At 43.1% G+C, this 12,141-nt stretch overlaps 1 protein-coding gene across 10 annotated transcripts in view; it reads left to right on the top strand.

Annotated features, from left to right (window-relative positions):
• scn8aa (sodium channel, voltage gated, type VIII, alpha subunit a) overlaps nt 1–12,141 on the top strand; it is a 55,727-nt gene that overhangs the window by 4,558 nt on the left and 39,028 nt on the right. For all 10 annotated transcript variants that reach the window (XM_072696272.1, XM_072696268.1, XM_072696271.1 and 7 more), the window contains exon 2: nt 406–731. In XM_072696272.1, the coding sequence (XP_072552373.1) occupies nt 456–731 (276 nt within the window). In that variant the 5' untranslated portion in view covers nt 406–455. The remainder of the gene's footprint in view (nt 1–405; nt 732–12,141) is intronic.

Genomic DNA, 12,141 nt, shown 5'->3' with positions numbered 1-12,141 from the left:
CCAAGGGTAGGCTAGAGGGGTATAAAGGTCCCCAGCATTGAGCTGTGGAGCATTGGAACTGTATTCTCTGGAATGATGGTTTGCGCTCTATCTAGTACTTTTGGGATGAGTTGGGAAGTTGGGGATGAGCTGGGGTGTTGATCATCCAACATCCTGACCTCACTAACGGCATTGAATATTTACAGTTTTTATACTGATGATTGATCAGGTGTCCCAATACTCATATGTCCATACAGTGCACAAGGTTTTAGTGGGACAGTGGTGATATGCAGCAGAAGGAGATCAGGTAGAGAAACTGCTGGAGTACTCCTTTACGTCCACTCTAGTGCAAACAGACTGAGATGATCTTCTTTGTTGTTTGCTGACTTCATTGGTGTGGCCTTTTTCCTCTTTCCCCTGTCACAGCTGCCCTGGATGATATATAACTAAAGAAGCCGTCGCTGCAGGATGAAAACATGGCTGCACCCCTGCTCGCACCGCCAGGACCTGACAGCTTCAAATTGTTTACCCCAGAATCTCTGGTTAACATTGACAAGCGCATCGCCGAGGAGAAAGCAAAGCCTCCGCCCAAGCCTGACAGCAGTTACCGCGATGATGACGACGAGAACAAGCCCAAGCCTAACAGTGACCTGGAGGCGGGCAAAAGCTTGCCGTTCATCTACGGCGACGTCCCCTCAAAAATGGTGGCGACGCCACTGGAAGACCTCGATCCCTTCTACTTGAATCGGAAAGTGAGTGGTCATGCTTCTGAGCTTATGGGTTTGCCTTGCCATGATATAGGGGTGGGGAACTGAGGGTCAGAGTCCAGTTTGGTGATTTCTCTGCTCGAACACACTACTGTTAATTACTAAACCTGTTAATTAGCTGATTAATTCAGTCTTGTGTACTTGAGCAGTAAAAATACAGACTTCCCTTTTCAGCATCCAGCATTGAGCGTGTTCAGTTTGATCTTCAGAAAGCTCTCGTTTAGTAGTTGTAGAACATCTACTGCAGATATCCACAAATTTTTTTTTTATCCAAAATTTGGGAAATTTGACCAGTTTACCTGGAATTTTCAGCTTAATTGAGTTATTAGGTTGCAGACTGTGGCATCGTGATTGGATTAGTGTGAATTGAACACTTCTAGAGAAACGTACAGATGGACTGATCAGTGTTTCTGGGGTTTCTACCAATCACTGATCATCTTTAAGTACTGTCAGCTGATCACCGATACGGATCGAGGGCGGAGCTGGATGCTACATTCCAGGCAGACTTGGTAATCAGAACTGCTCTGTGGAGCTCAGAAACAAAACGGCAGACTGATGCTCATGGAATGGACTTCCGTATTGTCATCTAGCTGTTGATTGAGGAACTACAGCATGCTGTGGTCTCATGCAAAGCTGCAGCAACTTTCAAAATATGAATCATATAATCAGCTGAATTAGCTCCCGATTACTGATCGCATATCTGCTCTGAAGATCGGTCAATACCGACACATGGGTAAAGATACAAAAATAATTGTAATAAATAATTATATATAAATAAATAAAGATCATGTATAAAATAATGCAGATACACCATTTAAAATAGCTTTTAACTTGAGAATATTTAGAATGTATACATTGGAATGACACTGACTGAGGCCTAAGACATTGATAGTTTTGAGATAGTTCTGACCTGCCAGATTGGCACTTGCATGGTTTTGTATGGCCAGATATTATACCTAAATGTACCCAAATATAATTTTACCATTATCAATTTTACTGGTCATTTTGAATAGTAAAGAAAATGGCTATATTTATGTTGTAGACACAAAATGCAGACTTTGCATATTTTGATTTAAAATGTGGGATTTCTTTATCATGCTAATATTTTGTTGTAATCTTATGTGATTATTTACTACATTGCACATTTTGTAATAATAGTTGGAGTAGATGAAGGGAATTGTGGCTTAATCGCTACCTTAAGCAGCATTTCTTTTTTCTTTCTTGCATTTTTTGTGATAAATGAGAACAGTTACTCATAAGCTGTACGATGCTAATGATCTATTTCTTTTTTAATGCACATTTAAGGCCACTAACATTAAATGCTTTTGCTTTATCAAACTAAAGTTCCTGCTGGATCATGTTTGGAAGGTTTGTGTTTTTGATAGTTCTGCGTGGTAACGTTGTTTTTGTGTACAGTTTCAAGAGGTCTGGCTGTGTTTGTAGCTACAGTAGTGTAGCTGTAGTGAATAAGGCAAGGTCATTAGATCACTCTGCTTTTATACCGATAAACCAGTCAGCCATAACTTTAGTGCCACCTGCCTAATATTGAGCAATCGTGCCGCGACAATAGATCTGACCATTCCAGACATTCAGCCACAAGACCTCTGAAGTAATCCTGTGGTATCTGGCACCAAGACGTTAGCAGCACATCCATTTAAGCCCTCTATGGATCGCATTAGTGAACCTTAGGTGCCCATGACCCATGCCCATGACCATTTTACGAGTTGTCCTTTCTCTGAGGACTGGGTATCCAGGGGGAAAATCTGCTCTGCTTTTGCACTGTAAGCTTAAAGAAGGTGGTTTGAGACATGCTTGGTCTGGGAGAAGGGGGCGGGTCTACCAAAGGAGTAGGTGAGTCACTGGTCTAATAAATAAAATGTGAAACCAGACCAAAGATAAACACAAAACTTAAGACTTAAAACTTAAACTTAAAACACAGGAGCCCTGTTAGAATTTGAGGACTTAATTCAAAATGTTGAAGATCTAAAAACATGAAGTGAAGAGTGACTGAGGGCAGAAGGTGCTGAACCTTCGGATATACACTCTTCAAAACGATGTAGTAGAAGAATCACTTGTGGTTCTTCAGAGGATCCTCAGTTCTTTAGAGAACTGTTTTAATGGCAATGAGATGCGTGAGCATGAAGAACCATCTTAAGGGTTAAAGAACCTTAAAGAACCGTACACCACATAACGTCTCAGATCTCTTTTAAATGAGCTTCTTTACAGAAATAAAGGTGGTTCTTCGATGTTCTCACTCAGAGAACCGTTAGTGAGTTTTTTGGTGTAATAATTCTGTCTTTTAATAACCCACAGCTACACACTAAACTTCCAAGCATGTAGCTCTCTTGATGTGTGGCCAGTCTGTAGGGGGTTGGATGTATGGGGGTTTGCATTTTGTGCTGATGGCTCTAAGACTTTGGGGAGAAAGTCAACCATAGAGACCTGCCAAATCCCTGTTGTTCCAGCTGACAGACTTTTCTAATTGTTCCAGCAGTAATCTTCCAGCGGATGAAGGGAGAGAGTTATGCATCAGTGCCTTTTAAAGAACAGAGCAGAACGATAACAAACGTTTTATTATTATTATTATTATTATTATTATTATTATTGTTGTTAGGGCTGAGACTATTGATTATATCAGTAATAAGCAACTTGTTTATATTTTTAAAATGAATCTATAAAGCTGTGATTATATTGTGCACAGATTAGTTTGGCTCTGATGAATAAAAGTTCTCCAATAGAACTAAACCCCTGCAATTTATAGTTGATATATAAAAAGCCCAGTTATTTAAGTTTGGGTGTGTGCACAAAATACCCCCCCCCCTCCCCACCATCACGAATGATGATTTGTGATATACCCATGGAAAAGGTGTGTCAGTGCTACAGTGATATTCTGATATTCATTTGATATTCAAAAAAAAACCCCAGCAACATTTCTTACACCTCTAATGTCCAGTATTTAAACCTATCCACCGATAAATCATTTTATTGTAGTAGTAATATGGAAATAATGCTAATCAGGACTTTTGACCTTTATCGTGAAGAAACTTCACCATAGACTATTTATCCCCAATAAACGCAGAGCAAGCGTTACACCACAGAAACCACAGAGAGGTTATTTTTAGTAGGCTGTGCGCAGCTGTGGCTGTCTGACAGTTTCCTATTCCTGTAGCCTACACCCGCACCCCAGTCCATACACTTCTGTACTTTACAAAGTACACTGATGCTCAGACGTCTGATGGTGGAGCACCATTTTGTTTAGTGTAGTAGTGTGTAGGAATGTGGTGTTGGGGAGATGTAGTGTAGTAACGGGGTGCTGTGAAGATGTGGTGGAGGAATAAGTGTGGTGGAGATGATGGCAGAGGAATGTGTTGTTGAGGAGATGGGGTGAAGGAATAGGTGTTGAGGACATTGAGCAGAGTAACGAGCCACTGAGGGTGGAGGGTGGAGAAATGGGGATTTGTAGAGATGGAGTTTGAGAAATGTGATCATGAGGAGATAGGGTGGAGCTAAGGGGTGGAGGAATGTGGTGTTCAGGAGATGTAGTGTAGTAACGGGGTGCTGTGAAGATGTGGTGGAGAAATGTGTTGTTGAGGAGATGAGGTGGAGGAATAAGTGTGGTGGAGATGATGGCAGAGGAATGTGTTGTTGAGGAGATGAGGTGGAGGAATAAGTGTGGTGGAGATGATGGCAGAGGAATGTGTTGTTGAGGACATGAGGTGGAGGAATAGGTGTGGTGGAGATGATGGCAGAGGAATGTGTTGTTGAGGACATGAGGTGGAGGAATAGGTGTGGTGGAGATGATGGCAGAGGAATGTGTTGTTGAGGAGATGTAGTGTAGTAACGGGGCGCTCTGAAGATAGGGTGGAGAAATGTGTTGTTGAGGAGATGAGGCAGAGGAATAGGGTGGTGTAGGAGTTAAAAACAGGCTCACAGGATCACAGGCTCACGCTCACTGCCAGATAATTACTGCTGTTTCACTGGAGTTTTGTACGTCAGCTGATGGTGAGAAGCCTGGTGAGGATGACGGACATGCTCTGACCTTGTCTGCTTTGACCGTTTGTTGTTTGAATGGATGAAATAATCGGAGTTAGATTAGCCTCAGTTTTCAGCTCTTTGCCTTCCTCAGGCATACGTTCAGTAGTGCAGTGCGGTGTAGTAGGCTCTGTGATGGGGTTGTGCTTGTGGTTACGGCTCCTCCGTATTCCCTTATACAGCTCTGAAGCCTGGCCTGCTTCTCAGGGGTGGATTGTTGTTGTTTTGAGCTGGATGGCACTGCTCTTTCTCTCTGTGCTTAAAAGAGCTGTGGCTTGGTGCTAAGTGCACCAGTAAGGCCACGCTGTATCTGCCACACTGGCCTGGGCTAAATAATGCATAGACGTGTGTGTGTGTGTGTGTGTGTGTGTGTGTGTGTGTGTTAATGCTTGCTAATGTGTGCCTGTGCTCCTCTCCTTCTCGCACTCTCTTTTTTCTCTTTCGCTCTCCGCCTCTCCCTCTCTCTCCCTCGCTCTCCCTCGCTCTCAGGCCGCGTGCGCCGCCTGTTATGTAACCGCTCTGCTCAGTGCAGAAGAAGGAGATTACCGTCTCCTAGTGAAACCCTCTGTAGGGGAAAAAGCGCAGGCGAAAAAAACACTGGTGGACGTGTGGTGCGCTGGAACGGCCACCATTAGCTGCGGGTACATGCCATTAGAGCGCATGAAAACACAGCAGCTGTAACAAAAGCAATAATAACAAACAGTATGTCCAAATGTTTGTGGACACCCCTTCTTGTCTAGTCCCTGTGAAGAAGGATTACCAATACAGTAGGATTCTCTACAGCTGATAAACATGAACCTATTGGCACCATGCCTAGTGCCAGGCGTGGGCTAGAAGGGTATAAGGCCCCCCAGTATTGAGCTGTGGAGCAGTGGGACTGTGTTCTCTGGAATGATGGATGATGCTCCATACAATACTTTTTGGATAAGTTGGGGAGCTGGGGATGAGTTGGGGTGTTGATCATCCAGCATCCTGACCTCGCTAATGCTCTTGTTGGTGAATGCAATCAAATCCTCACAGCAGTGCTCCAAAATCTAGCAGAAAGCAGAACAAACTTGTTTGAATACCCTTGATTTCAGAAGAAACAATGTGGTGTCCTAATACTTTTGTCCATACAGTGAAAGCTGTACACAACCAGGGTAAAGAAAGACTGTCTTTGGGTCACTTTTGCAATTGATGGCAAGGCCAGTGTACAGAATGTTAAGACCAGTCAGAGGTGAAGACTAGTCTTCACGCCAGAGCAGCTCTGGTTTCACAGGCGCCCACTCTGCCGCCACAGTCTGATAGCGCGTTACAGCCCCTCCTCTGAGCAGATTGGAGAGGTAAACATTCGCAGCACGCTCAGCCACAGCGTGACGGAAGGATGAGTGACCTTAAAACTGGATCCTACGTCGAAAAGGTGAAAACTTGCATTCCGCTTGGAGGACAAGATCTCATCAATAAACACATCTGCACTCACAAGCAAAGGTGTGTGCATAGCTGCACTCTCAAAATCTAAAGGGTTCAAAAAAGGCCTCAGAACGCTACACAAGAACATAGGAATACAGTTTTATTTAACAATGCATAATTTTTTATTATTATTATTACTTTATTGTACAAATTATAACATCCTACACAGAGGCAATTGGATAAGCAGGACATGGCAGACAAGCTTAGGGAACTTTTTGCTGCTTATTTGTACATTTCCTACATCCAAGGCAACCTGGGATATAAAAAATTACTTAATTATTTCAGTAATTAAAGTCTTTATAACGTTAACGTTAGTCACCTGATACTTGATCTGAGTCTAACTGAGCTGCTGCTAACCAGCATCTCTCTCCTGATTCAGGGCAGTTTAGTAATCGTCAGATTGATGGTTTAACTTTTATTGAGTGATTGGTTTCAAATTGTGCACAGTGTTCACCTCGTCTGTGACCCTGTGAGCAAACTGACCTTTGTGTTTGATTCTATTTTGGGCTTTAAAATACGCAGGATAAGATTGTACGTGAACATAGAACCACATGCGCTACTTGTGCAACTATGGTACTGTGATATACCACAGTAATATTTTCAGGCGGTATGACAGTATGAAAAAAACTGGATACTGCCCAACCCTATCAGGTGGTGTGTGTTTGACTGTTTTGTGTAATAGCTTTCAGTAAGCTAGCTTTTTTTTTTAGGATCGTTGAAGTCTATGAATGTCTTTTTACATTGACAACCGCTGTGAAGAAATAAATTACATAAATTCTAGAAGTCAGTGGAGTCCCCTTTACAAATCCACATTTTTGAGCTATATGGAAGCTCAGTTTTGGCTTATTTACACAAATGCATTCTGAACGTACTCGTCCTTCCCTCCACATTCATATTTTATGAGCAGTGTGTGTAGGCCAGGCATTCTGCAATTGATCATCATTTATCATCGGATATGTCGTTGCAGTAGCAGCAGTAGTAGTAGTAGTAGTAGTAGGCTTTCATTGTCGTCCAGTTTCCACACACTGAGCTTGCTTTGCAGCCGTGAAATACGACTCCCTCCTCTCAGGGCTGTTGTTTTTTCCAGAGCGAGTCCAGCGAGGAATTCTGGTCATCAGCTTTTACAACCTCTTAGCCACAGGCCAGGACCATTACACTGTCGGGAGCAGTTGCAGGAGCAGTTGATCCAGCTGCAGCTTCTGGTCCCAGTGCTGATGAGCCATGTGTGGGCTGGTGGTTTGGTGGGGGATGGAGAGATGTAGAGGTAGATGAGCAGAGAAAGAAGACAGCCGAGTGAGAATGATGGAGCACGGACTCCGCCCTGCTTCTGCCTCATAATTCCTCAGAGAGTTGCAGCTCTCCACAACGTCTTTACTGTCCCTGATGACGCAGCACTTTGGCTGGGCCGGGGGTTTGAATCACAGAGGTTTGAATCACAGAGCCTGTCCACACCTGGCATTAACATGTGATTAACATTGGTGATTGGATCACATTCGGATTTCACTTGTTTACATAAGATCAGATTACGGTCAGATCACTCAAACCACATTCGGAAGTACACGTTCAATACATATGAATGGAATGTGTTTCCTGTGCCCGGATGCAGTCATGGGAGTGGAAATACGTCAGGGTTATATCTGGATAAGGCCAAGCCACATCAAAATGTGTAAACACATCCAACCAGACCAAACCAGATACAAATCCGATCACTTAAACCACTTCAGGAGGGAGACTGAGACACATTTGAGCCATGTTACAGCAGTGTAAACACATTCGTCTCTCCAAGACACATTCCACATCCGAAATCCCTCCCCCGATCCAATCGAAACACCAGTAATAACTGCAGCACAATGAGCAAATATGCAGATTTCCTCCCACACAGAAATCAGATTTCGGGTCGGACTAACCAGGGATGCATTTAACTGCCCTGTCTAAACTCCTGTGGTTAAAATCGTATTAGGATACTCTCTGTCTCTGTGTGCGTGTGTGTGTGCGCGCGCTTGTGCTCGTGCTTATTTACCAGTAGACGATGGCAGTATTACAGCACCAGTATTACACCATGAACAATCTATTGTTATACCCCTCCTCAAACTGTTCACAGCCTCCTAAAGCCGCTGAAGGTCAAAAGGTCAAAAAGCTCTTTGTATTACCTTTCTTTTAGTGGACATGATCAGGAACAAGGGGAACTGTGAACCAGACGGGTGGTGTAATCTTTGGAATGTAAAGATGGTAAAAATTGCTGTCAGCCGAGCTACACATAGGGCTTAGTAAGATTGTGATTGTGACGGTTGATTCATTCATGCTTGCTAATTAAATCACCTAACCCAACTCGCTAAGAAAAGGATGATTAAGGGAAAGGGCCACAGGGTTCTGGCATTGTCCTCTGTGTACTCCCTTCTCTGCCTTCAGCTCACCATTACTCCTCTCATTCAGGACCTTGCATTTTATAGCCCTCATTCTGGTTTTATGCCACATTTCCCCTTTCAGTTCTTCTCTGGCTCTAGTTTCTCTCTCTTGCTCTGTGTTGACTGGGGGTGCATGTGAAAGGCTGGATGTGCGAAGGCGAGAAGGGACGCCCATGTTTCTCTGATGCAACCTTCGCCATATTCCTGAAATGCAGTTAAGCAGAGAGAAGCGTTCCGGGTTCTTTGCAGGCCTGGGGAAACACAACTCTCTGACTGTCAGAAACAGCTTTCTTCAACCTTTGGTGTGAACTTTGCTGCTGAACAATATCAGAAAAGACAAACACATACTAGATGTTTTGGGAAAAATAGCAAGAATAAATAGGCCTTTTTCATTTGCAGTGCTGCCACAGCCAACGTTCATTTTCACAAACCTCACATCATCATATATCACTTTACAGGTCTTATGAAAATGGAAAAATATTTAAATATTAGTTATTTTTAATATGCTTTCCTGTACTGGTCAGTGCTGGCCCTATTCTAAGAGCACTAGGTAATTATTGAATGTGTGACAGGATTCTGCCTTTTTCATGAAACCACAGCTTTCTTTGGAAACTACTAGGGTTTAAAAGAAGCGATTATCTTGACACACATTCAGGATTATATGAAAGAAAATGTAAATGTTCCTGAAAATTCATTAAAATGTTTATCAGGTGAGCCTGGTTTGCTTTGCAGCACAATTCTACAGTATTTTGGGCTTGATTAGTTACAGAATCTAATCTAATTCATCCCTTATGTTAACTCTGGTCCAGCATCAGTCCCTGGTATTGGATGACAGTAATTAAAAGGGATTTCTCATCAGCAATGTTTCAGTTAAATGTGTCAATTAAAAGCAAAATGAGGTAAGTAAAGCTCAGTTGTCAGAAGTGCTCGCCCTTTTGTCAGTAAATTGTGAGTTTGATCTTTGATGCACAGCCATCTGTGTCATGGAAGTCCAAGAGACCACAGTTCTCTCTGGGTGGCCCTCAGTCTCCCCCCCCCCATCATGAGCATCTGTTGGTTGACAGAACAGAACAGTAAAATTTTTAAGAGCAATGAAAGTTGTATACTGAGTCTGGTATGCAGTGGTTACTACCCACGAAAAGTGGTCAAAGAATGGACAACCGGTGAACCGTTGACAGGGTCATTGGCACCCACTTCTTAACTTACAGGACCTAAAGGATCTGCTGCTAAAAACGTAGTGCCACATACCACAGGACACCTTCAGAGGTCTTGTGGAGTCCATGCTGCGAATTGTCATATCTGTTGTGGCAGCACAAAGAAGACCTATTAAATATTAGGCAGGTGGTATTAATGTTGTGGCTGATTGGTTGTATACTAGGATAGTCAGTCAGAATCATTGCTTTCTTTTCCTACTTAAACAGCATTAGCTTGTGTTTTTACAGTGACCCTATTGCAGCTTTCTGCCATGTCATTATTGCAGAAACCTTGTGCAGCTCCTCTGGCTATTGTTTGTTGTTTATCTGACCAGCTGTGCTTCTGTCCCCTTCTCTCCTCTCTCCCCCCCCCTCTGCTGGACTCTACCCTGATTTCCTCCCCCTCCTTCATGTCATTCTCCTTGTGTCACCCCTCCCATCCCTTCCACTCCATTCCCCTTTGCTTCTTCTCACTTTATTCCTGTCCTCTGCTGTGTGACCTATTTGTCACAGGTCAAGTAAGCTTTCGAACGGTTGAAGGGCAACAGAAACGTCTATAGCAGATCTTACAAGATCAGATCTTGTGGCCGGTTGCGCACTGTAGCTGTTAGTGTGCATTCCTTCATGACCGTTTGAGGCCTGCGTTTTCCGGCATGTTGCTTTTTGGTTCTAGGATAGGATTTCATATTCATATCTATGTTGAGAGAGTCAGCACTCGACAGACACAGTGCATTAGTCCTCATGACCTTCAGTGTGCTGTAGAAAAGGCCTGACCCCTTGCCCCCTGTCATGTCTTTTATTGATCTTCCGTTTTTCTTGCTGTGAGCAGCAAGAACGCTTCCTCCCTTTTCCTGACGAGCAAGTTTCTGGTTTTCCCTGCTCCAGTGAATATGCTGCATGCTTCTTAAAACAGTGTAAAATTCAATATAATTATATCATATACTGTGTAATGTATAAAATTGGCATTATGATATTTTGTTCTTCTGGGATAGATATTGTGATATTCAAAAATACAGGAAGTTTCACCAGTTTTCTGCAGAAGTCAATGATCCAACATTTTGTGATATTAATAATGCACACTGTCCACCGAGGACTGAAGTACAGTAAATGATATCAGACAGATATAAAGTGAAAGATCCACAAGCTTCTATGTCTGGGAGTCCAAGAGATCATAGTTCTCTCGGGATGGCCCTCCCTCTTCCACCATCAGGAGCGTCTGTTAGTTGACATAACATCACTGCCAGTTATTGTTGAGCTTTTTAAATAAAAAAAAAAGTTAAGGTGCACATATTTGTCACTGTACAGCGAAATGTGTCCTCCGCATTTAACCCATCTGTGGTAGTGAACACACACACACACACACTAGTGAACTAGGGCCAGTGAGTACACACACACCCAGAGCGGTAGGCAGCCAACTCCAGGGGAGCAGAGAGAGTAAAGGGCCTTGCTCAAGGGCCCAACAGTGGCAGCTTGCCGAGCCCGGGAATCGAACCCACAACCCTGTTATCGATATCCCGGAGCTCTAACCGCTGAGCCACCACTGCCCAACGATAAACAAATTCAAGTTGTATACTGGGTCAGATTGGATATACACAGTATACTCAATGAGTATATAAGTAAATACAGCGAGCAGCCATAACTGTAAATTACAGGTGATTACATGTAAAGATGGATTATCGTCACCTCTGGTAGAACTGTCATAGAAAATGAGCACAGTGTGAATTTTTTCTTTTATGATAATCAAGTTTGAACAAGTCATGTGACTATTGAGCATGTGCACATTGCGATGAGGATGCTGAACTGATATACTGTGCAGCCATTACATTTATATTTACATTTATGGCTTTTAGCAGACGTTCTTATCCAGAGCGACCTACCTAATGTATCTTCTAACATAATATAGAAATGGCAAAAATAGACAAGCAACGTAGTACACTGTATGCAAAGGCCACAGACGTTTTCTGTCCACCCAAAAATGTCCTCTTTTCCATCCTTTTATTTTGTTTACGACTGTCTTTGTCTTCTGTTCTCTCTTATTTTCTTCTCTTAACCCACCCCCCACCCCCCCTGCTGCCTGCTCATTCCTAACCCTCTCTTTTTTCTGCTGTTCCACTCTGAATTATGAAATTTTCAGTAGCTGTGTAGTCAGCCATGCATTACAGAGACGAAACCTACAAGCACTTATTCAGGTTGTGCGTGTGCATGTTTGAAAGGCTTCGAAAGAGTGGGTTTCTTCATATACCTGCGCAGACATAAATGCATGGACCCCGCATAATTGCTGCTCAGGTGTCTCTGGTTGGCTGAAGCTGTGTGTTT

This window comes from Salminus brasiliensis, chromosome 14 (assembly GCF_030463535.1).
Source record: "Salminus brasiliensis chromosome 14, fSalBra1.hap2, whole genome shotgun sequence".
Lineage (NCBI taxonomy): Eukaryota > Metazoa > Chordata > Actinopteri > Characiformes > Bryconidae > Salminus > Salminus brasiliensis.
This window is presented reverse-complemented; position numbering and strand designations above follow the sequence as displayed.